This window comes from Lytechinus pictus, chromosome 12, assembly GCF_037042905.1.
Source record: "Lytechinus pictus isolate F3 Inbred chromosome 12, Lp3.0, whole genome shotgun sequence".
Taxonomy (NCBI): Eukaryota; Metazoa; Echinodermata; class Echinoidea; order Temnopleuroida; family Toxopneustidae; genus Lytechinus; species Lytechinus pictus.
In genome coordinates, this window is record NC_087256.1 from 13536475 (window position 1) to 13563189 (window position 26715).

The 26715-nt window shown below is 35.3% G+C and overlaps 1 protein-coding gene across 1 annotated transcript; it reads left to right on the forward strand.

The window, feature by feature from the left end:
• The first annotated feature begins 106 nt into the window (after positions 1-106).
• LOC129273568 (alpha-centractin) lies at positions 107-25920 on the forward strand. The gene is made up of 10 exons (XM_064107322.1): positions 107-231; positions 7809-7873; positions 9478-9592; positions 10883-10969; positions 15593-15717; positions 16687-16903; positions 18174-18266; positions 18763-18999; positions 19671-19711; positions 21401-25920. Exons 1-10 carry the CDS (start codon positions 187-189, stop codon positions 21501-21503), a joined length of 1128 nt encoding a protein of 375 aa, XP_063963392.1. The 5' UTR covers positions 107-186; the 3' UTR covers positions 21504-25920.
• Positions 25921-26715: the final 795 nt, after the last annotated feature.

Here is a 26715-nt window from a genome sequence, read left to right on the forward strand (position 1 = left end):
AAAAGTATAAATAGATAGTTAATCTACAAATCTATGATAAATAATAATATAATAAAATAGCACCTCAGCTAAAATAACATTTGCGCCCATATTAAGAGCTAACTTTAGTCATTATTCAGTTCCATCTGTGATGTTTAATTGATCGTTTTCCTGGCTGAGTTGGGCGTGTGAGATACATCCCTAAATATGTCTTATGATGTTATTGCAAATCAACCAGTCGTTATTGATAATGTAAGTTTGATTCGTCGACAAGATTTTCATTAAGCTACTACAATGTACCATGTAGATTATGATAAAATGTTAAGTTTTGTATTCTGCGACTTCTTTGCTCGCTGAGCTGAGCTGAGCCGAGTCGGTGACATACCGGTATTGTTGACCGGGCGGTTGTGCGTATGAATGTGTGACTGAGCTGAGAGACTGCAATCCACTGACACCTGGCTGTGTCTGTGCAGTATGCATGTCTTTAATGTGTATCACTGAATTTGAGAGATACAGATCGAGTGATTTACGTGTAGTTGGTCTACCTATAAATGTTTAATGACTGTGAATTACTAAACCCTTAACACAAGGCTCCACATTAACTTTTTTTGGTGGTGGCCCGTTCGGGCCACCAAAACCATCAAATAATTTTTTTTGGTGGCCCGATATTAAAGTTTGGTGGCCCGAAAAATATAAAGAAAAACATTAAAAATTAATAAAACAAACTTCTGAAATATTAATTCTGCAGCCACTACCACTAAGTTACTTTCACTTTATCATCTTGTATTGTATGTAAACCTTGTTTGCTGTTATTTTACTTTGCTAATTGGTTTGTGGTAAAATATAAATTGTTTCTATCGTTGTAAAAATGAAATGATTGAAAGAGAATAAATGAATTTTATTGTTCACAGGTTGTGTGGACTTTTTTTTAATCTCCATATAGACACACACTCATAATGGTAAAGTAAATAAATAATGCATAGCAAACTCAGATAGATGTACAAAACAATGGTTTTTCATTTCTTCCTCTTTGAATCCTGAAATCTAGATTATGCAGGCCCCAAATCCAGTTTATTTCTGTTTTTTCTTTTGCAGCATATTATAGCAGGAGAAAATCACAGAAAAATATGCTGCAAAATTAGAACAATGCATAAAAGGGGGAAACAAATGAAAATAATTTTCAAAAAGTATATTACAAAAAGAAAACAAAAATAATAAAAGAAATAAGTGAAATAAAACAAAAGAAAGAAAATGAAGAAAGAAAAAACAAAGAACAGGGAAAAAAAAAATTAGAGAGAAAAAAAAGAAAAGAAAATGAAAGAAAAATGAATTAAACAAAATTGATATAAACATGGGGAAAAGGGGAAAATTAAGAAGCCATTACGAATGTTTTTTTAACAGCTGTGGCAACAGTCTATTCTGACTGGAATATAATTAAAAGCCAAGCAAATAATTTTCACTTACTGTACCTTCTGGGAATGGCACATTTCTATTTTTATATCCTTTAGTTTGTATTATTTAATTTTCAGTAGAAACATATTTTTTTATTAGGCATATTCAATGGGAAGGGGTATAAATGGTTTAACCACTGTAAAAAAAATGAAAGAAAAAAAATAAGAAAACGGCAAAAGTTATATCTGGAAAAAAAGTGTGACTGTGGGAAAAGTCCTTCCCTATATTTGCCAAAATGTTGGAAAAATTCACATTTCATATCGATGAAATGCCTTCCCAAAGTATTTACTTTCTCAAGAGTGGTTTAAGAAGTCATTTATAAACAAGAAAGAAAGAAACTGTCTGTTCATGTTTGGCTAGAAAAGACACAGCTTCGAAAGAAACCAATTATCAACATACATACAAATGCACATGTGGGACTGTGATGTACTTGCCTATGTGTTTTTATGTGTATTAATTCATTTGGAAATCGGTCTTTTGTAGTCAAAAGAGAGGTCATAATTCCTCTTCTTAATGCTTGCAAATAATCAGGGTACACCAAATTTTCGTAATATAGACTGTAGAATGTCATTTCATTGGTGTAAAATGTGACTTTGACTTAGATTTTCAAAGTTCTGTGGAAGATTTCTTAGCAGCAGCATTTTTTATCGCAGCTCCCAGAGTCTGAATAGGCTGAGCTAGATCTAGAGCACAGCTGTATGCAGTGGCTTCATGCAAACTCACGCCAGCTGGCCGGCGCGGCTGGCTGGATAATAGCTACTGTATGCTATAGCTGTAGGCCTAATATGCAAACTTTGAGTGTGTGTATTTGTGTGTAGATCAACAAAAAGGGCGCATGACGAACTGGCTTGCAATTTGAACTGTAGAATGTTGATAAATGCGTGCAAAATCGGGAGAAAAATTACGCTACTTTGAAAATTATTGGTTGCCCGATTCGGGCCACCAAAACTTAACATTTTATCAATAATGGTTGCCCGAAGTGAATTTCTGGTGGCCCCGGGCCACCGCTAATGTCGAGCCTTGCTTAACAGTATACAAATACTAACCTCGTACTAGTGTGAGTGGCCATGATGAGACATGAGCGCGATGGTGCGAGATTTTGCATGAGGTGAAAAAGAAAGATGCTCTATTCAACGAGGCGTTAGCCGAGTTGAATAGAGGGCCTCTTTCTTTCGCTAAATGCGAAATCTCGCACCATTGCGCAAATAAGAATATTCTTTATTTGTGTTGTACAACGCCTCAGAATTTAGCGAAAATAAGAAAAAACAGAGTTTTTCCCTGCAGTAATCAATGAAAAGGGAGCAAAAATATTGAAAGCGAAAAGCAAAATCCCACATGACCTTGCCCTTGGGCAGCATTGCGCATTTAGCCAGCAGGCTTAAACGCGTATTGCATCTTCATTTTTACTGAGCACAATGAATTAAATCATATTGTCGTGATTGTGACATCACCTAGTACAGCCTTGCAACGTTACATTTTGGATGGTACTTCTTGTGTGCAACGGTACGAATGTTTGACATTCAGCCTCGTACAATCGTTGTACAATCAGCGTTGTACAATCAAAGCTGATTAAGGCAGTGAGCCATATTGTACAGCACTCAAGCAGAATTTGGGTTGTGTCTCGTAAGACTATTTTGATGAAAAATAAATTAGACTACATTTTCTAGAGCAAAACTTATAACGTAAAGCCAAAAATCAAATAAAGAATAAAAGGATTAACGTGTCTGTGTCATCAGCATGATCAGGGTCAAGGACCTGTCACTAGCCAGGAGGCTCCTAGAGAGTAAAAATCTTTACTAACGTATGCTTACTCTCTACGGAGCCAGGGATTCCATCCCATTCATCTGTTTGTACCGCCAAAAAACCTGAAACTTTCTACTTATAAAAGATATAGGGCCCTAAATCATGTAAATGGGATACAACTTCATTTCAGACATTTCTATGCTATCGATTTTATTATAAAAGAGAATAAAAAAATGAGAAAAATATGAAAAGACGGGAGACTTGCCCGATGTTAACACCGCCATCTTGTTTCTTATTGTTCTTCGCCAACGTTACGGACGTTTTTACATAATAGTTTTGTAGGTACCGTATTTTTCGGAATATAAACCGTGGCCATGTATTAACCACACCCCCAATATTGGGAGGCTAAAAAAAAAAATTGGCAAAGTGAATTTGATAGCATTTTTGGTTAGCTAATTTCACTGAAAATCTATGAAAGATCAAAAGATATATTACTAATTCTTGTATTTAAAAAATGGTTGCTTCATTCTTTAACTTTATTTTTCAAAGAATATAAATTATTTCTTTGTAGAATAAAGAAAAAAAGACCATGAAATGGCAGTATTGAATATCAATTTTCTCGATTGGCCACTAACCCCACTATAAATCTGTTGTTTTTTGTTTTTTTAGGGGGTAGTCCTAACTAAAGACTGAAGTTTTAGCTTTTATTGTTATAAACTAGATAAGGTATTTCATTTGGTCTTAGTATATAATGCGAGCACGAAGCGCGAGCTCAAATATATTATGTCCTTAGACCTGAAGATTCTGAGCAGTTTTTATAATTATGAACAAAGGTAAGTATCCAACTTATCAATGCAAAATTTTAATATAGTAACGTGATAAGGGACTCAGTTAGGGTCGACTGTTTTTAGTGATTAATTAAGAGGATACAAGTATCACCAATTAAATAATGAGAGTGCGGAGCGCGAGCTCAAAATGTTTGATATTCCGACCTGAAAACTGGACAGTCTAAACACGTTTTTATTTAGAACAAGCTGTGTGTCTCAAACAAATGCGAGCGCGAAGCACGAGCTTAAATTTTTTATATACTCACATGATAAAGGGGCATTTTGAGAAATTTTGGTAAGAATTTCCAAAGAGGATAGGTATCTCACAAATAAAACAATGCAAGCGCGCAGTGCGAGCTGAAAATGTTGGTAAATATTAACAATTTGTGTAAATCAAACAAAATAATGAAAGCTGGATATGCGAGCTAAAATATTGTGTGCAAATTGATTTCAGAACTGGATATATTAAGTGTCATTTAATCCTCTTGAATGACATTCATTACACAGGCAATTAATGCGAGCGCGAAGCGCGAGCAAATTTTTTTTATGTAAAGTCTATTTTCCAATTCTTCCCCTCACCTTTTTCTTGTTTCCTTTCGGGGTTGGGCCGGCTGTTACGAGGCTGTAAATTACACATCATGGGTATAATACCTCTTACTTTTCTTTCTGTTTTTCATCGTTTCTCTCAAATTAAAGAGTACACTTTTTTCTGCAGGTTGCCAAAAAAATAGGGGGGCCGGGTCGGCCCCCTCCTGGATACGCGCCTGTTTGTGTATTTATGGTGATAGTTTGATGAATTGTATGAGAATGGATCTATTTTTTATAATTGTGTTTAATATAATGGAATTCTTGATATGTGTTAGGTAATAATAGTAATATACAATCCACTACTATACTATTACTAACCTAGCAGATATGTAGGTCTACATGCAGACAAAGGAAAGACATAAAGTGACAACAGTTCAAACTGTCTAACTTAGATAAAGTATCAATACCTGAAGCGAAGAACTGAAAATAGTACACTAGAACTCCTTCTTTTTCTGTACGTGATGTGATGTGATAGGTCAAAGTCTACATTAAAACTTGCAGCTGTGCATGTACCGAAAATCTGAAATGTTGACAGAATCGGTTCAGTTTCATACTGGGGCATCTAATGTGCTTCATGTCATAACTTCTTGTCATATTTACGATTAAGAATTTATTACATAATTTATAGATGAATATCGGAATATTGAATGTTTCTACTAATTTTATCTTAATTTCATGCTTTGGTGCTTCAAGAAAAAGTGTGACTCATATGATATAAATACATGTAGGACCTAATTTTCAGAAGATAAAATTTCTAAGATGATAATTTTGCAACACATTAATGTTTCAACTAAACTTTCAACCAGAAACTCATTATAAGTTTAGAGACATGCTAGCAACCATCAGAGCTGCCAATTAGTAGGATTTTATCCTTTTTTTTGTATTTTTAAGGGGAAAGTGACACTAAATAGGATTATTCCCCTCAAAATAGGATTTTTGAAACATGTATTAAAAAATGATGATTTTTTTGGTATGTTTTTCCAATAAAACAAAACTAGGATTTCAGGCTAAAAAAATTCACATTTAAGATTCATAGCTCTGCATCTATGACCATTTTTAGATTCTATGGTCATGCTGATGTGTCTCAAGAACATTTCCAGACTAAGAATATTTTCCTTAAGATATAGATTAATTTTGCAACATTGATCAATATGATAAAGCTTCACCTCAAAACTCTTAAAGGTATATATTCAACCTTTTCAGCAAAGATTAAGATACCGGTATATAACTTACTACTTAAAAAAGGGAACATATTGTAGTACATGTACCTTTTTCAAGATACTGTTTCTGAATCTGATGACTCTGACTGTCTAAGATTCAGGGCCTTCAGGGGGGGGGGGGCACTCAAATTATATTTTGATAGGGGCGTGCCTCACAAAACCCAGAAATGGGGGTCTAATGAACTGACCACAAAGGTAAAATACGGCCATCTTGGGATCTAGATATATACCGATCGGTGTGAAAAACGGTCTACAGAACGGGATCGCAGTACAGTAGGTAAGGTGCATACTAGTGCTATGTATACGTGCACAAGCGGTGCATAGAGCTTTTAGCGGAGGAAGTTGTGAAGCCATGCATACAGCTCTCCCATGCGGTGCTCGTGCTGGACAATTTTGGCAGGGCTAGGGAACTGAGATGTTTCGTAACGGGGGTCTTGCGAAACTTTTGTCATTCGGAGTATCTAGAGAACTGAAAATTAGGTCTGAAAAAGGGGCCATCAAAGCGGCACATCCCCGTACCGCCAATATGTGAGTGCCCCCCCCCCCCCCCGGGCAGGGCCCCCTTTAATACATAAAAGCTACTACATGTATCATGGTAACCTTGCCATCCAATGGCAACTTTCTTTGAGTCCTTGATTTTGATTGGCTGATTAGCATTGTTACCATGGTAGATACCATTGGATGGTAAAGTAACCATGATAGTAACTAGTAACTTTTATGCAACAGGACCCAGACCTAGAAATGCCAAGAGAGCTCCACCCCATGGTCAGCTTGCTAGTCTTCTTCTTCAGCCTGCAGTCCGTACCTGTGAAAGTACACAATGCAAAATTGGACAGTAACATATTATTATTGTTTTGTAATTTATCAATTTCATTCCTTTAATTATGATTTTCAAAGAAAAAAGGTCTTACTGCTTTGTATAAAGGATATATAATGAAAGCTGTCATCATTTAAAAATTGCTTCTTAAACTTTGCTGGCATCTTAAAATAAAATGTCCTCTTTTAATGAATCATTGAGGTATCATTGTAGGTAACTATCTTTCTACCTTTTTAAAATTAGAATTTTTTGAAATAAGAACTTCAAAGCCATGTGATGCATGTCGTCCTCAACAATACCTTCAGGATCTTTCGCATGTCAGACACTTCATCATGTCCTTGAGCAGTCGTGTTTACTTCACATGCAGACAGTCTTCCAAAAAAGACCTTTGCTTGAGCTGGTCTTCTGCACGTTCAGACCTCACTACCTCATCAAGGGCAAATTTGTTTGCTTTCATGCACCGGGAGATTCCTTGTGAAATTAACTGTTCCTTGCTGGAAAAGTTTTGCTGAGAGTTGAGAGTTGGTACATGTGGGTAGTACCTGTCAGAACATCACTCGACTCTGTGCATTTTTTATACAATGCAGTGTGCACGTGATGTTCATGGCGCTCTTTAGGTTGAATAAATTGTCACTGCACGCACCGCCAAATAAACGTCACATATGTACAAGAAGGGCAGTAATTTTTTTTTCTTCCCTTTTTTTTTTAAAGGATGCTAAAAAAAGAAGTCTGGCATTTCAAGTTTTCCCATTTGTTTCTGGATTGTCCATTTTCAATTCACACAAGTACGAGTACCAAAGTCCAAGTACGATTTGCGTTCATATGGGATAATTGTGCTGGCACTTGTCGGCTTGGCTTCATTCAGGTCATCAGCACGGCCTTCTGCTCCAAGGAATCTGGCTTCACTTCTCTAAGCTAGCTGCGCTGGCATTGGTGATTGCTCATGAATCTTTCTTGATCTTGCTTGGTAGCATTCGTTTGTTTGTTTTTTATTACCTAAATCGCGCATATTTATCATTCCATTTTCTGTTAAAACTCTCATTCATGACTGCATACTTACTCCCATTCATGAGTGTATACCGTACTTAATTCATTATTCAGTACTGAAACTGTAACACAACATACAATAATTACAATCCTTATTGTCATATTTGTATTTCAATATTTTTCTTCTGATTGCAGGGCTCTGGCGTTATCAAGGCGGGATTCGCTGGTGACCAAATTCCAAAATATCACTTTCCAAACTTGTGAGTAACTAATTATAACTTTTAAAGTGTAAATAAGAATACGAAATTCTCATCACATGCAAATCTATACCAAAACAGTGAGATGATGAGCTTGAAGAGAAAAATAATGAATTGAACATTAATTTTTAGTAAACAGAACATGTTGCAAGGTAATCAAATGTCATTCTCAGCCTGAAAATTATAAATAGAGTCATTGGAATTTATATGCAAATGGATGTCAGGTAAATTTGAAGAATGCAGTTACATTAGATTTCAAAGGTATGGGATATAGTGTGTGAATTCAATTGTTCAGAAAATAAGTGAAAGTTAATTATTTTCAGACTGAGCATTGGTTTCGATTACATTGAAACGTGCCTTGTTCGTAATATAATGTCACGTTCTATTCAAGATTTTTGTCTACAAATATAAGTGTCTGGGAATTTTTGACACCTTTTCATAGTGATAATTCAACTTTTTGGTAATAAAGCTTTGGCTTCAAATGATTATAAACTGTATCCAGTCAAGTGATACATTGAAATACTAAAGACTAAAGAGCATTGAGCTTGCTCATCATTTGTTTGAAATGTCAATAAAGGTCCATGCATTATACCATGTGACAATGAGTCATGACTGTTTACTCTTTCAGTCATTTTGTACTCTTTACAGTTCACTAGTCTTAAAGAAAGTAATGCGAATGTGATGTACATTTAATTGATTTCACCCTCAACCCCCCCCCCCCCGCCCTATTCCAGCTGTTAAGGGGAGGATTGACTATTTTTCCATTGCAAAAAGTAATCTGAAACATGTTTTTAATAAAAAGGATGAGATTGGAGACTGGAGTGATTATTTTTGCCATCTTGTTGTCAACGTGTCATCTATTGATTTTCTCTTTTGCGTTCGCGTTTTGTTTCAATTATTGTATTTAAGGGAGGGTTTGACACTAGCAGGTACCTTGACCATCAGACTGGAATATCAAATTTCTACTAAGGGATTTATCATTTAAATGGGGTCTTCGTCTCCATTGCACTTATTTGCAGTGAAACTCTCACAATTAGCATAATTAATTAGTAAAGATATTTTTTTGCAGAATTTGGTCCAATATATTTGTTGATTATGCCATGGGTAATGGGCATGCCAATTTCGTCATGATCGCACGATCGATGGCCGAGATCATAAGGGGGGTATGATTCAGCCCCCCCCCCCCCCGTCTCCTTAGGCGTCGAAATAGCCCAATCTATTTAGGGTTAAAGGAGATGGTTGTAAACAATATATGCAGAATGGACCAAGAAAAGCGATAGACATCATTGCTCTATTCCCCTTCGTCTTTTTGCAATAAAGTTACAAATGAACATAAATTGCAATAACATAGTTGCCTCCCTCAGCTCCCTTATCACTGTTTTATTAAACTGAGGGAACTAAAAAGTGCCATGAATTAATCTCAAATTTCTACTAAATGATATATCATTTAAATGGGGTCTTCGTCCCCATTGCACTTATTTGCAGTGAAACTCACCTAGCTATATAGTGTCCTGTCATTGCTATGTTCCCCTTTGTCACCAGCTCAGCCGAAACCATACATGTACTACTGATTAAATAATGTTATAAGTTCTGTTTTATTTTTGAAGTGTTGGTCGACCAAAGCATGTACGTGTCATGGCAGGTGCCCTAGAGGGCGATATATTCATCGGTCCAAAGGCGGAGGAACATCGAGGTCTTCTTAGTATCAAATACCCCATGGAGGTATGTAGAAAACATATCTGTTAATCAAAGCTTTGTTCAGATTTATGAGTATGACTCTTAAAAAAGAATTTGATTGGCCCACGGGTAGTAATTACACAAGAGTGTTCTTTTATAAGTGATTAAAATCAAAGTTATGCAAGTCATTAACAACCAAAAAACAAAAACCATAGAATTATATTAAATTATATTGAAATATTTAGAATGTTCAATCAGATGTTTCAATGTTGATGCTGTGTTGTGAATTTTCTGCTTGGTCATGTGGCATAATGTTGATGTTAAAAGGAAAAAAAATTGATTGATAGGAAAACCCCCGAAATGCAGTTTTTGTGGGCCGCCCAGCGTGCTGGAAGGCACACTTAGCTTTCGCTTGGATGGATGTCTCTTGTCAACCATTTCACCACAAAAAGGCGAACCTGACCAAGAAAGCAAACTCAAATTTGGATGCCGCTTGGAATGTGGGTGGGCCCATCTTACAAAGAGTTGCGATTAATCCGGTCAATCGCAATTATGGAAAGCCAGCAAAGTCTACATATAAAATGCATGTTTGTTCAAAATATTTTCTAGATGTATGTATGTATATCCATAAATTCATTGATTTCTTGACAATTTGGTGTGTTCTCCTTTGTTTACAAAGGACATTTTGCAAATTTCCTGTATAAAAAATTATGACACTGATGGATTTCCATAGAGTTACGATTGATTGGATCAATCGTAACTCTTTGTAAGATAGGGCCCTGGGCACAAGTCATCATGTCGATGTAGGAACGCCCTTCGCATCACACTTCCGCGCACTCCATTGGTGCAGAAAGGCCCTTGCGCAATGCCCTTATGTTCGCATCTAATTGCGTTTCTGTGTGCCAGCAATGCACGTAAGTGTGGTGCTAAGGACGTTCCTGCACTGACACAACAAAATGTTACCCATGCAAAGTGATGATAGAATATGTGCATGTTAATTACCTCATTTGAATATTCCTTCTGCATTTCTGGCAAGAAGTGTGAATGTGATTGCGGCCTACAGGTTTATATTCTCTAAATATAGCAAGCGCGAAACCCATGAATCATGAAACTCATAATCTCTCTGTATTTTTGCATGAAAATTTGAAAAAAAATCACTGCCATGTTAAATTTGTTATAAGTTTTGAGTAGAATCATACATGTATCTCAGTATTATAAGGAAAAGAGTGCTCATTCACATTTTTTTTTGGGGGGGGCAGGGTTGGGGTGTTGTTTAGAAAAATTTAACCTTTTATCTCTGTTTATGGTCTTATTTTCACTCGTTATTCTTCACAGCATGGTATAGTTAAAGACTGGAATGATATGGAGAGGATATGGTCCTATATTTATTCAAAAGATCAACTACAGACATTTTCAGAAGAGGTGAGGTGCTTTAAACTCATTCTTTTTCTTTTCTTTTTTTTCTAAATTTGTTTACATTTATGTGTTACTGAAGGCATCTTGATCTTGGAGAGCATAACCTTGTTTTTGTCTCACCTGCATAGCAGAGTGAGACTATAGGCGCCGCTTTTCCGACGGCGACGGCGGCGGCGGCGTCAACACCAAATCTTAACCTGAGGTTAAGTTTTTGAAATGACAGCATAACTTAGAAAGTATATGGACCTAGTTCATGAAACTTGGCCATAAGGTTAATCAAGTATTACTGAACATCCTGCCTGAGTTTCATGTCACATGACCAAGGTCAAAGGTCATTTAGGGTCAACGAACTTAGACCATGTTGGGGGAATCAACATCAAAATCTTAACCTAAGGTTAAGTTTTTGAAATGTCATCATTACTTAGAAAATATATGGACCTAGTTCATGAAACTTATACATAAGGTTAATCAAGTATCACTGAACATCCTGCATGAGTTTCACATCACATGACCAAGGTCAAAGGTCATTTAGGGTCAATGAACTTTGGCCGAATTGGGGGTATCTGTTGAATTACCATCATAACTTTGAAAGTTTATGGATCTGATTCGTGAAACTTGGACATAATAGTAATCAAGTATTACTGAACATCCTGTGCAAGTTTCAGGTCTCATGATCAAGGTCAAAGGTCATTTAGGGTCAATGAACTTTGGCCAAATTGGGGTATTTGTTGAATTACAGCCATAAATTTGAAAGTGTGTTGGTCTAGTTCATAAAACTTGGACATAATAGTAATCAAGTATCACTGAACATCCTGTGCGAGTTTCAGGTCACATGATCAAGGTCAAAGGTCATGTAAGGTCAAAGAACTTTGGCCACGTTGGGGGTATTTGTTGAATTGCCATCATATCTCTATAAGTGTATTGGTCTAGTTCATAAAACGTGGAAATAAGAGTAACCAAGTATCACTGAACATCTTGTGCGAGTTATAGTAGTTTTCAAAATCAGCACTGCTGCTATATTGAATCGCGTGATGCAGGTCAGACGGCCAGAGGCATTCCACTTGTTAAGTTTAAATGAGATCACGTATACCGCCTGGGGCCCATTTCATAGAGAGTGACTATTATGGTAACTTTGCCATTATGGCAGATACCTTGGAAACCTTGAATTTGATTGGCTGCTGAGACCTGTTACCATGGTAGTTGCGATAATAGGAAAGTTACAACAGTTTTACTTAAGGACGTTCCACAGTTATGTTTGTGCGCATCATGATCTGCGCATATTTTACACTCTGCGCGCTGACGTCACAATGGATGAACTAGTGATTAATCAGCTGTACTGTGAGCTGATTTTTCTCCTTATCTTTACTAACTGCAGATCCGATGTGTTATTTTATGAAGCTAATAAACTGGAATTATTCCATGGACCATTTTTTTTATTCCTCTACAATTTCAAAATAGTTTCTCTGAAGTGCCGCAAAGTATGATGAATATGCCGGACCCCGAGTTTGAATAAATGGAAAAGTGGTTCGGAATTTTTCCTCACATAGATACAAAGCTTTTGGCGCGTTTTCGGGTGTTTTAAGAAGCAAATTTGCTCTAATAAGAGTGCTGATAGTTTGAAAACAAGCACATTAACCCATATTTTTTAATGTTTGCACCTCTTAGGTATACCTTCCTCTACAACTTTGCAAAGTTTTGTGAAAATGACATGGGTTTTGACTAAAGTGCAGCATTTCTTTTACTTCTCAAGTTTGTTATTGAAATTTTAAATTTTTGAGGTTGAGTATCTTTCCCGCAATTTCTAAGAACTGAGAGTGTTGTTAAACTTCAATGAGCAAACAATTGACAGCAATATAAATCAATTATCAATCTTACGGATACAATTATTAATCATATTGCAAAATTTGATGAAATATTTATAGATTTTGACTGATTAATAGAGCTTTAAACTCATTGTTGTGATCTCGTGAGGTCTAAAAATGCCAAATTATTTTGGATGCGCAATTATTAAGAACATCATCCATTTGAAGCTTTGAAGCTCTATAGCAAAAAATCAAGCACATGGACCCATGTAAATTTTTGTATATTTGAAATATTCAGGTGCTAAAGTATCTATGTGCAAAGTATAATGAAAATGACATGGATTTTCAATGTTTGGGAGCAAGACTACGGAACCATTCGCATTTTAGACGGTATTAACAGACTTTTGCTTGTTTTCGGCGCATTTTGGGCTGTTTCAAGCCAACCCGCAATGCTTTGGACACTGATAATTTGAAAATGAGGACATGGACCCCATAGTTTAAATATCTTAACTTCTTCAGAATATATTCCTCTACAAATCTAGAGAGTATGATGAAAATGACATGGATTTTGAATGTTTAGGAGCAGAACTACGGAACCATTCGTATTTTAGACATTTTGGATGGTATTATCTGACTTTTACTTGTTTTCGGCGCATTTTGGGCTGTTTCAAGCCAACTCGCAACAGTTTAGACACTGATAGTTTAAAAACGAGCACATAAACCCCATATTTTTAATATTCTAATGTCTTTAGAATATATTCCTCTACAAATCTAGAGAGCATGATGAAAATGACATGGATTTTGAATGTTCGGGAGCAAAACTACGGAACCATTTGCATTTTAGAGGGTATAGACTTCTGCACGTTTTCGGCGCATTTTAGGTGCATTTCAATATTTTCAAGCCAACTCGCAACAATTTGGACACTGATAGTTTAAAAACGAGCACATGGACCCCATGTTTTTAATATTTTAACATCATCAGAATATATTTCTCTGCAAATCTAGAGAGTATGATGAAAATGACATGGATTTTGAGTGTTTGGGAGCAGAACTACGGAATCATTCGTATTTTATACATTTCGGACGGTATTATAAGACTTGTGCTTGTTTTCGGCGCATTTTGGGCTGTTTCAAGCCAACTCGCAACAGTTTAGACACTGATAGTTTAAAAACGAGCACATGGACCCCATATTTTTAATATTCTAATGTCTTTAGAATATATTCCTCTACAAATCTAGAGAGTATGATGAAAATGACATGGATTTTGAATGTTAGGGAGCAAAACTACGGAACCATTTGCATTTTAGAGGGTATAGACTTTTGCACGTTTTCGGCGCATTTTAGGTGCATTTCAATATTTTCAAGCCAACTCGCAACAATTTGGACACTGATAGTTTAAAAACGAGCACATGAACCCCATATTTTTCAATTTTAATGTCTTCAGAATATATTCTTCTACAAATCTAGAGAGTATGATGAAAATGACATGGATTTTGAATGTTCGGGGGCAAAACTACGGAACCATTCGCATTTTAGACGATATTATTAGACTTTTGCACGTTTTGGGCGCATTTTCGGCGATTTCGATGCCAACTCGCATCACTTTGAACACTCATAGTTAAAAAACGAGCACATGGACCCCATATTTTTAACTTCCCTACACCTTCGATATGCATTCCTCTACAAATTAGCAGAATTTGATGAAAATGACATGGATTTTGAAAAAAGTGCAGCTTTTTTAGTAGATTCACGTCTTTGAAGATTTGCTTTTTCCGAGTTTTTGCACCATTCTTGCCAAATGAGGGCGCTGCTGACTCCAAATAGATATAGTTTTACCAATTAAAAGGCTTTCTCTTACTTTGGTATACACTTTGTTATATATCTTGAAAATTTGATGAAGTTTGATGCGATATCCACTGAGTAAAGATGATTTAAACTCATTTGGTGAATTCGTGAGGTCTAAGAGAGGCAAAATTCTCTTAAATTGCGCAAGATTGCATATCATTCAAATACGGCGACTTTGAAGACCCGTAGAAAAAAAATAAGCACATGAACCTATATTATTTTTTGCATTTTCATAATGTATAAATACCAGAGTAACTCTCTGCAAAATTTGGTGAAAATGACATGGACTTCATTTTAACTGTGGAACGTCCTTAAAGTCCTTTATAAAAATGGGCCCCCTGAAAACTACAAACTACCCAGAATCATTCAATTTTTTTTAAGAAGAGCCCAAGTGGATGCCCATTCAGAATGATTTTCTGTCCATAGCAATGTGCCTGCACTATACCAGGCTTTTGACATCTTTTCTTTCACACAATATTTTTACATCATTTGAGAATTTGGGTGTTATATGCAGCACCAATGAGCTAAACTTGATTAGATATATATGTTATGATATATAAGGTCAATTTAATATTTTTCATTTCTTTCCTGACCTTTGAGGGTAGACTTGTTGAGAATGGCAATTATTTTGGTTTATATATCATGTTGGAATAGTTGAGGAATGCTTATTGAAATGAAGTGTTACCTATCAACAAAACAACCATGTGGTAATATGAATTATATTTTTCGCTTCAATAGAAGATGCTTTAAAATGATATACAAAAAAAAAATCAAATAGTTCGGGAGGCAAAGAGAATTTATTTTGAAAATCTTATTGTCCATATTTTTTGCCATGTGCGATAAGACACATGCCAATAAAATAGATAGATGCATTGACATCATTGGTAGCTTGAACATTTTTCTGGGCATCTTGCTTCATCAAATCTTCAATTCCATTAACTTTGTAACCTGTATTGTATTTCATTGTTCTTTCTTGATACAGCACCCAGTATTACTGACAGAAGCCCCTCTAAATCCCAGAAAGAATAGAGAGAAAGCAGCAGAAGTCTTCTTTGAAACATTCAATGTACCAGCTCTTTACATCTCAATGCAAGCCATTCTTAGTTTGTAAGTATTGAATTGTCCACTTGAAAATGCAATGGACAACATCAACAGGAAAACAAATCAAAGGGAATCAAAGACTTGCACTTGATAATACAATTATGCAATAGGCATGGGATGCTAGCTAAGTGTTTTTGTACCACATTTTGAATGCCCAAGTTGCCCCTAATTATAATGGCAGGAAAAATATATCAAATATCTACTTCTGTAGTCTATACTTGTGTGACCAGCTCCTGCACAGAATTGTGTGTTAAATTGATTAAATTGAAATCATGTTGGTTCCACATGCATGTGAATAATACCAACATGTTTCAAATCATGTACACATAATAATGATAATTATAATTTTTATTATTATTATTATTACATATCATATGTTTCAAATTATAAAGAATTATTACTAAATGAGTAGAGTTTTTATTGTTATATGATAACCATTGAAGATGGTACCAGTAACTTTTCATTTTTAATTTGAATTCATTCATGACAAATCCCTCTTTCCGTGATGAATATATTTTTATTTTGTGATGTATCCTTCATTATAGTCAATTTATTAACTGATGTGAATATATTCGTCCCTCTATACGAATGTCCTTGATACATGTAATTGGATTTTTGATTGCGTCTCGTCATCTATCAAACAGATTGGATAAGATTGAATTGTCCTGATGCTGTTACTTTAATGAATAGACTGCTGTGTTGTTATCTATGGTGAAAGTTTAGAACCCTGAAAGATGAACGCACTGGCATAAATGTACTATCGTTGCATGGAAAAAGACCCATCAACCAGCAAAATGCCTTATTTTGCTAATTTCTGAACAATTACTAGTACGTAACTTATTTTCGACCAGCATCATTTTCATTCATACATGTACAAACACAAATGTCGGTCATTTTGTCTTGTAGGATTCTGTTTGCAATTGTTTTTGTATTGTAATCATAATATTCATTATGCATCTTATTATAATTTCCTAGATATGCTACTGGTAGAACGACAGGTGTTGTATTAGATTCAGGAGATGGCGTTACGCATGCTGTACCCATCTATGAAGGTTTTACGCTTCCTCATTCAATCATGAGAGTAGATCTAGCCGGGAGAGATGTCACACGCTATCTACGACTGCTACTCAGGAAAGAGGGCTTTGACTTCCATACGTCAGCTGAGCTAGAAATAGTCAAGTTCATTAAAGAGGTACCACTTGTAATTTTGTCTTTAGAAGTCTTTTGCTGTATAGTAGATGGCAAACATTACTCCTTATAGTTTAGGGAAACTTAAATAATGTTCGATTGCTCTTATCTATTTTTACTTATAATATTAATATTAACACATCGTCCATTTTGGTGAATCTACCAAGCTTGATTATTTCTGACAACTGAACATATTTGAATATGTGACAGATTATCATCATCAAATTATTCATTTATGAAGAATTTTCATCCTCCTTACGGGAGATGGTATAAACAAAATGTGCAGTATTGACCAACAAAAGCAGCTTTGCTCTATTACCCTTTTTTTTTCTTGCAATGAACTTATAAATGAATATGAAGTGTATAAAATTTTTGCCTCCCTCAGCTCCCTTATCTCTGTAGATTTGAATAAATAAAGAAAAGTCAAACTAGCATAACGCCGAAAATTTCATCAAAATCAGACATAAAATAAGAAAGTTATGAAATTTTAAAGTTTTGCTTATTTTCACAAAACAGTGATATGCACAACTCAGTGACATGCAAATGAGACAGATGATGATGTCCATCACTCACTATTTCTTTTGTTTTTTATTGTTTGAATTATACAATATTTCATTTTTTACAGATTTGACAATAAGGACCAACTTGACCGAAGCATATAGTATTAAGCAATGCTAATTCCACATATTTAGGGAGAAATTAATCGTTGTTTCACTTGACAATAAGGATAAAATTAGAATATTTCATATAATAAAATATGAAAGAAATAGTGAGTGGATGACGTATAAGTGGATGTGGATAAGTGGATGTGCATATAACTGTTTTGTGAAATTAAGCAAAACAAATGTCATAACTTTCTTATTTTACATCCAATTTCGATGTAATTTTCAGTGTTGTGCTTGTTGGATTTTTCTCTTTTTATTCAAATATACTTTATGATGGGGTGGACTTGTCCTTTAAAGTCATATTCATTGCATTTATTAATTCCACATGAAAAACCATACAGAAAAAGACAGAAAATCACAGAAATACAAATACAAAATTGTTACATATAAAAGATCTAAACATACAACATAATTAAATCACACAGGTAAATAATGTGGCTGGGGCTATTAAATCAAAACATTGATATGCTCTTTCTATTTTTTTCTTTATAGTTAAAATCAACTCAGAACGTAGTTTGCCTTTCAAGAAACAAATTATTGTAGACAGAGGTAGAGGCAAGGCACACAGTGATTTTAATAGTTTCCTCTCCTTTACTTTTGATCATGTAGCAATCGTGTTACCTGTCAATAAATCCTCAGAAGGATGAGACTTCAGAAGCAGAAAAGACTGTATATACTCTACCAGACGGCAGCCATTTAGAGGTTAGTATATTGGCAATTCATTTGACTAATGGCAGAGGCATAAATTTCCACTTGCAGTCAAGATTCCATCTAGTTTGTCCAAAGTCTTGTGGCTCCAGAAGCATTTTATTTCATTGAAAGGAATTTGCTTAAAACATACCGATTTTCAAAATTGTTTATTTATCATGTGGATTTTAGTTGTTTATTTTTCATGTGGATTTTAGTAATGGTAACTGCAATACATCATCATTTATTTCAGTTACTATTTTTCTTGTTATGAAGGGTTACCGACCCTCGCACCATAATGACACTCCCTCCTTCCACCTTTTTTAGTCATGAGCATCCTCCTCATTCAGACTAACATTACTGCTTTTCTTCTTCACAATATACCTTGCCATGTAATCTTGGACTTCATTTTCCTCTTATGTTATCCACTTCCATATCCCATTATTTAATGAATAATGTACAATTCAATACAAAAGACCAAAATGTTTCAGAATAATTTTCTTGTTCTCAGGTTGGTCAAGCCAAGTTCCGAGCACCCGAGCTTCTCTTCCGACCTGACCTTATAGGAGAGGAATGTGAAGGTCTTCATGAGGTCTTGACCTTTGCCATTGACAAGTCTGATATGGACCTAAGGAGAACGCTCTTCTCCAACATTGTCTTGTCTGGTGGTTCAACGCTCTTCAAAGGCTTTGGTGATCGTCTGCTAAGCGAGGTCAAAAATCTTGCCCCTAAAGATGTCAAAATTAGGGTAAGCTTTCATTTTACAAGATTTTCATTATTTACGATTGTTAAGAAGTATAAGTTTTGTACGAGTCGCCAATGTAGACAGAATTTGCATCTTAGAAAATTTCAAACTGGGGACTTGGTAGTTATGCAAGTTGCTTATCAGTTTGAGAAATGTTTTGTTGGTGTTGATCATATTGATTAAAGAAAAAACACCTGTATGGGTAATTGAAAATTATGTTTATGTGGATGTAATGTACACATATTAACAACAAATATATAGTGCCCCTGATCTGGTTCACTAGCTTGGCATGCTAAATATAGATAAAGGATAATATTCCATGTGTGCATTGATTTTTTTTTTTAAAGGAGGAAGAGAAAGGTAGTTTGAACTTTATCATTTGCATTGAGCCCATTGAAAGTAAAGGGGTGTTTTGAGAGTACCAGGTTATTTTTTTTCAAAAATCTTACACTACAAGAGAAATTATAAAATATTGATAAATGTGACAGTGACAAAAAGAAAAGAACAACATTTGGAAGTTATGGTTTAAGATGCTGTTGTGTCAGTGTTTTGTATAGTCAGATAAGAAATTTAAAAAACACATTGTTGTGTTAACATTTTCTATCATATGCATTGTGATATGTGTGTATCTATGTAAATTTTTTAATAAAAATTTCTGGTATTAATTTGAACAGATTTCAGCTCCCCAAGAGAGGTTATACTCAACGTGGATAGGGTAAGTGTAACTTGATTCGTAAAATATTGGCCCTAACTCTTTGAATCAGGGATGCCAGAGTTCCGGCTATAGCCGGAATTCCGGCTTTTTCATTTTTTTTACCTTCCGGCTGGTCAAGTTTTCTCAGGCCGGACAGAACTGTCAACGGCCAGATCCGGCCGTTTAATGAGATGTCTTTGCTCCGTACGGCTGTTTTATGTACCTAAGCTATTGTGCAAGAAAAAATCCTGTGATATAATGGAATTAGACACGCTAGTTTTAATCAAGGTTTTTTGTGCGTGTGTGTGTATATGGTCGCATTTTGCTAGACTGCACTGTATGAATGTGATTGGTGGTGACTGATCGCCGTACATTATAATGTGTATGGATTCTGAACGTAACTTTGAATTTTGATAAAACGACTGTATTTGAGTCTAGTGTAATACCACTGCGATACTTTCTGGCGCAAATATTCACTAATGAATGATACACGCCGTATAAGCTAAAACAACAACAACAACGGTAGTGGCATGGGTTGCATGGCCATGCATTCGCTGCGCGATGTGTATGCCTATACCGGCCGTACACGGTGTTTTCGCGCTCCCGTTCAATTCACGTTGTTATACTGAGCTGATTCTCCGTTTCGATTGTGGATTTAATCATAATTTTCAACAAGTATGGATGTTGAAAGAGGAACCAACATTAAGCAAATAGACAGTGGAATCAAGAACAAATTCCAGTGGAAGTGGTTGGAGAACAGTCAAAGACAATGAATAGTGGAACGTTTCTCTCAGATTATTTTTCATGAATTAATTGTAAGTTGAGGCTCTGCAACATAAAAAAATGCCCAAAACTTGAGCTAAATTTTTGGGAAAATGATCCCTAAAATAGGCTCAGATTGCATCAGAGACCATTTAGAACCCTAGACCCCAGCCGAATGGGACTTCGCGCTTCAAGCTCGTCATGTGCGCTTTGCGCACATAATTTACCTTCCAAAAAAAGTTCAGGCCCTGGGACCATTTGCCACTGGCATCCCTGTTGAATATCTCTGATATCCCACTCTGACCCATCCAGTATAATTATAATATTTTCATTTTCATATTTGTTATCATCCTCATCACCATTATCATCATCACCATTTTCATCATTACCATAATCATCGTCATTACCAAAATCATCAACATCATCAATCATCATCACCATTATCATCATTACCATCATCATTATCAATGATGATGATCATCATCATCACCACCACCACCACTACCATAATCATCATCATTACCACAATCACCATCATTAACATAATCAGTCATCACCATCATCACCACCATCATCACCACCATCATCATCACCATCATCATCACCATCATCAACATCGCCATCATCACCATCATCACCATCACCACCACTACCATCATCATTATCATCATCACCACCATCGTCATCATCATCACCATCATCATCATCGTCACCTTCATCATCATCACCATCATCATCACCACCATCATCACCATCATCACCATCATCATCACCACCATCATCATTCATCATCACCATCATCATCACCACCATCATCATTCATCATCATCACCATCATCATCACCATAATCATCACCATAATCATCACCATAATCATCACCATCATCACCACTCCCACCTTCATCACCATGTTATTTATGTTCTCTCCCTGTTTTATTCACAATACAGAGGCTCTATCTTGGCTTCCCTGGATACCTTCAAGAAGATGTGGGTCTCCAAGAAAGAATACGATGATGAGGGAGTAAGAGCGATCCATCGGAAAACATTCTAGCAAGCTCTAACTGTGTAATATTATCACCAAGTAACTTTAACAGTAAAATAAGATACTTAATTACAGCTGTACAGTTATAACTAATTATGAATGAACAATTGTATGTTGATGCGGGGTGTGGCAGACTTTAGCTAGTGTAGATAAACACCGAGTTCCCTTATCATGTAGAATAATGGAAACATATTCCATTGCTAGTGAAAATTGTAACCCTCGGGTAGTTAGTCATTTGCATTTGATCATGAAGGCCAGTATTCACAAGGTTGGGTACTGCATTGTGAATGGAATAATACTTGCCAATGTTGCAATTTATACCCAAACATACATTATGGAATAGCCTCCTTGCCTTGTGAATTGACACCAAAGGGAATTTAGAAGAAACTATCTCATTTCAAAGAAACAGAAGAACCGGAAATGGAGGGGTAGAATGGAAAAGAAATTTTGCATATCTTCTATTCAGCATTCCAAGAAATCTGCACGTTTGAGTATCGCTGTACAGAATATTCCAAGGTAACTTTGGATTTTACTTGCATCTTAGAAATTCTGTAGTCACCAGTTGTCCTAGTCCCAGCAGAAGTTTGTCACGCCCTCCACATGTATGCCTATGATAAATAGCCTACCGGTATACAGAGCTTTCTATTCAATGTTGATATCATTGTCCACTTCTATTTGACATGCATGCAGAGGGAAAATGTGCTCCAGGCGGGAACATTCAGAAAAAAACCTTCCTCGTTGAATTTTCCTTTGTAGTTTTCTTGTATTACTGCAGGATCTGGTTCATAATTGTGATAAAGAAAGTTATATCATTTTATACAATTAGTTTCTTTTTTTAGTCAATATGTTATAGAAAATAATATGTAATATTTTAGTGATACCATCTTAGTGTTAGCTGGGAGACAGAAAACGAGAAGCACATTGAATATTGAAATCAATTGTGTATGACATTCCAAAGATTAGCCTTTATGCATTATCAATGCTTTTCTGCTGCAGCAATAAGGCAAAAAGCTTTTTAGAGCGAAAAAAAGTGCTGCCTTGATTTTCAAAGTTTGCAAATCTGCACACTATAAAGAAATAAAAACGAACTAAAAAATGAATGTGCTATATATTTCTTGCCCATTTCTTTTTTTTTTCATTGTTTTTGTTAAAAATCCCATGAGCCAGGAGCATGTTTTCCTCTGTCAGTTCCCTATGACTAGTTGTATACCTGAAACCAATGTATGTAGTGATGTAATGTGTGCTGTGGTCTTGTCTCCTTAAAATATATTTCACAAGGGCCAGTTAATACAAACAGATGCAATCAATGTTTTGTAATTGATCGTAATTTCTTTATGAAGATTATCACAGACTTAGGGGGTGTTGCAAGAATATATTTGCAATCAATTTTGAGTTGAAAAATTACAAGTGATATGTCCATTTTGAATAAAACAAATCAAGTTATTCTTGTTGATGCAAGAAGAAGACCATTGATCAGTAGTAAATTTGCAATTAATCGCAAAACTTATGCTTGATTTTGGGATCTTATATTGACTTGCTACTATTGCAACACCCCATTACAGTTACAATCTATGGTACAACTGATTGTTTCTTTTATGTGACAGGGCCAAGTATCACCAATTAATAATGTTTCATATTTAATGCTTCATTCTTAAAATATGATTATATCTTTCCCATTACTGTGTAATCACAGTATTCTGCGTAGTCATAGTATTCTGTGTCAATATAATATGATTTTATTACATATTTGTTCGTGAAAACCACTGACGAGATACCTGATGAAATTGTCCCCCAAATTTATATAATTGATAAAAACCCATTACTAATCAAACACATTGATACAAGAAACATCAGTTCCATCATCAATCCATTTCCATTTGTTTTAAATAGAAGACTTTGTGAGTGTAAACTCTGATTACAAGAACGAGTAACAAATGTATTTATTGTTTCTATTTTTAGTACCAATATCTTGTGCTGCATACTTGTTTTGGTTTCAGTGCCCCATACCTAAGCAAACAGATTTATTATTGTGGAATTATCAAAATGAATGAAGGCATGTGCATCAAAGTATAAGCCGCTCTAAGTGTATTGGTATAGAAAATCTGGAGTGGTTTTGGTACAGTGTAGTCATGAATACATCAAAATTAAGCACCAGAAATATGCGATGAATTGCATTATACTCCATGGCAGAACATATGTTTATATGTTGTAGGTGATAAAAAATTTCCTGATTGTATTTGTTCAAATCACATTTATATTTTGTTTTTATGACTATATGGAATCCTAATTCCAAATTTAATCGGTAGAGATTTTATCATTTAACTTCAGATAAAGCTGCCCTTAGCTTGTATTTACATGGGAATTACAGTGAATGATGGAAATCACTACTGGATCCCATTTCTTCAAGACTTTTTATAAATAACTAATGAACGGTTGCTATTACAAATTTACTATCAGCCAATCAGATTGCAGGATTTCAGTAACTTTAAACTGTTATTGCAATTTGTTATTATAACAAGTTTTATGAAACTTGCCTGTTTGGTACAAAAAAAAACGGTTTGACTTTGATGAAATTTGGCGTTGATGTTATTAACACAGGTTTTGCATATTCTGGTCTGAAATAATGCTTCGAGTATATGTGATTATTTTACTTTAATACGTAAGGTAGATTTTTGCAGAGTATACTGTATTTTAATCAATACTGCATGACAATTGATTGCCTGTATACTGAATACTTCATGAGGAAGTAAAAAGATATCAGTCAGGAAGTAAAAAAATTTCAGACACGTCCTTTAGTTTAAAAAAAAGGAAATAAAAATAAAATATTGATATAATCTATAGGGCACTATATCACTGCACATGTAAGTGAAATTATGAAGGGCACGCAAAAGTCTAATGAGAGAGGCATTGAGCCTAATCAAACTTAAGGGCATCCACGGTCATACCTTTGGTTACCATGGATTAATATGAGCCCTGTTTTTATCTGGAACTTGGGTAATGATTAGCAATCATGGCAAGTCTTCATAGAACATTTAGCATTATTTACTTTTAATTTATTATTTATTGTAAATACACTGTAAACTTTTTCTTTTTGCTTTGATATGTTCCCTTTCTATTGAATCTTTGATTGTTTTTATTTATGAAATATATCTTATTTTAGGAATGAAAATTCAATAGATGAATTTAAAGATGTACAGGAATGACAAAGTTCTTTTTAAAAATCTTTTATTTTATACCGGTTTTGTTTTTGTTTTGTTTTGGGGAATCAAGGAATGAGTATTTGATTTGTGGTGATAATGATCACTGTTTTAGTTCATGAAAATTGCTCTTTAGTTTGTTAGTATCATGTTATTTGTAGTTGTCCTGCCGAGTGTTCCATTGTCTATTTTACTCTACTTCTGAGAAAGCATAAATGCTTGTTAACATAACAAGAAACGACTTATGTTTGTCGGTCCAAAAGGACAGCTTTCCAACCCTACAATTAAGTTGTATGCCTCTTGATACCATGTTCTGTAATCTTCCCAGTTTGGTTGGTGACAACAATATTTGGTTTTGCTCTTTCTTTCTCGAGCTGAAAAAAATGAAGCTTACATCTAAGATTATTAACAAGCACTTGTGTTGACCTTTTTCATTCTTTTCAGGAGTTTAAAAAAAAATTGAACTTACAGTGGTTTTGAGTAATTCTGTCATCTGTATCTCAGCAAATTGATCACTATTCATTGGGGGGTGTATCATGCAAATGAAATCTGTCAATGAGAGAAATACATGTAATGAATGTATTCTGTCCATCATGTCGCCATCAATTATTACAATTGTTTAGAAAAGTCAAAATCTTTTTTCAAGGAGCTTTTCATGAAGTAAATATCTATTATACTTGTTCATTTTTCTACCATTGTTAAAGATGTCTGTTTTAAGACGGCTCTTTCTGCAGTAGGCCAGAACTATAATTGTGTATATGATTAATATTCTGATTTTTTAAATGCAGTTACACATTATTTAACATAACCTATTCCTATAATTTTTAATTTCCTCTTTTTGTTTTATACTTAAATGTGACAAAATTGTTGTCACTGATTGTGAACACATTTTAGAATATAACGGATGAATCGCACCTTCCATTCCTGTATTTTGCACTGAGTAACTAGCTGAAGATGCTTGCTTTATAGAATGTGCAGATGCATACCTTACCCATAATCTATTATTGATGGGCTTTACCCCCAAAAGAAGATTTTTGATGGATACGTTACTTGAGTTTTGAAGATACACCTTTGAGACTGTTACCGATCTAGTTATTTCCACTGTATAATACATGGATGGCATGTTTAGAATAGATCAACCCTGTAGAAATTGCATTTCTGCTGAAAAATATTACTGATACTTCTGCAATTCTATGTAGTGTAAATAAAGAAGTAACTGTGACTCTGAATACTGGATCTTCTATGGTTTGGCATTTGTCTTGTTAATGTGTTACTATATTATGCAATTTAACTTAAGCATGGATAAGGAGGAAGAAAAAAAAACATACGTAGGGTAATGAAATTGAATGGCAGATTGCTCTGAATGGAGAGATGGAGTAAATAATGTCAGAACAATATTGTGAGGGAAAGTGTCAGAGGAGGATGATGATAGTCATGGAGATAATGCCTGTGGAATATTCTCTCTGCTGCTACAGTAAACTGCACTTCAGTGGCCAGCTTTAAGGCAGAGGTGCAGAAAATCCAACTATTCTAAGACTGCGCTGAATCTTTTGAACCGCACGTAGAATAGATCTTCCACAGCACTGTACATACTCCTGCACAATTCTACAAGTACGATGATACACCAACCTGGTGGACTGTACTTTTATGGATGATGACAATGATAATGATGAGGATAAAGGTGGTGATGATCAGTGGCGGACCATGACCCGGAGGAGACAAAGCCTTGGAGGGGCACAGCATTGTTCACAATACAGTGCCCCTCCAATCATTGTCTCCTCCGGGTCACGGTCCGCCACTGGTGATGATGAAATTATTAAGCTGATGCTGGTGAGGATTATGCCATTATCATGAAGGTGATGGTGGTGTCCAGGAAACGACCTACAGCAAATCATATCAATGTATCAAACATTTACTACACAGCGTCCCCCCCCCCCCCAAAAAAAAAAAAATGAAACCAGGAATTATGTTATCTGAGTTACGGGGTATTGCAAGAAACTTGTGATCAATTGCAAGTCTATCAA

Excerpts from the sequence above, each read along its gene's own strand:
- LOC129273568 (XM_064107322.1), top strand. The coding sequence starts at position 187 with ATGTCTTATGATGTTATTGCAAATCAACCAGTCGTTATTGATAAT. Across the intron at positions 18,267-18,762 it reads CAGACGGCAGCCATTTAGAG|GTTGGTCAAGCCAAGTTCCG; the intron begins GTTAGTATATTG and ends TCTTGTTCTCAG. Across the intron at positions 19,000-19,670 it reads CTAAAGATGTCAAAATTAGG|ATTTCAGCTCCCCAAGAGAG; the intron begins GTAAGCTTTCAT and ends TAATTTGAACAG.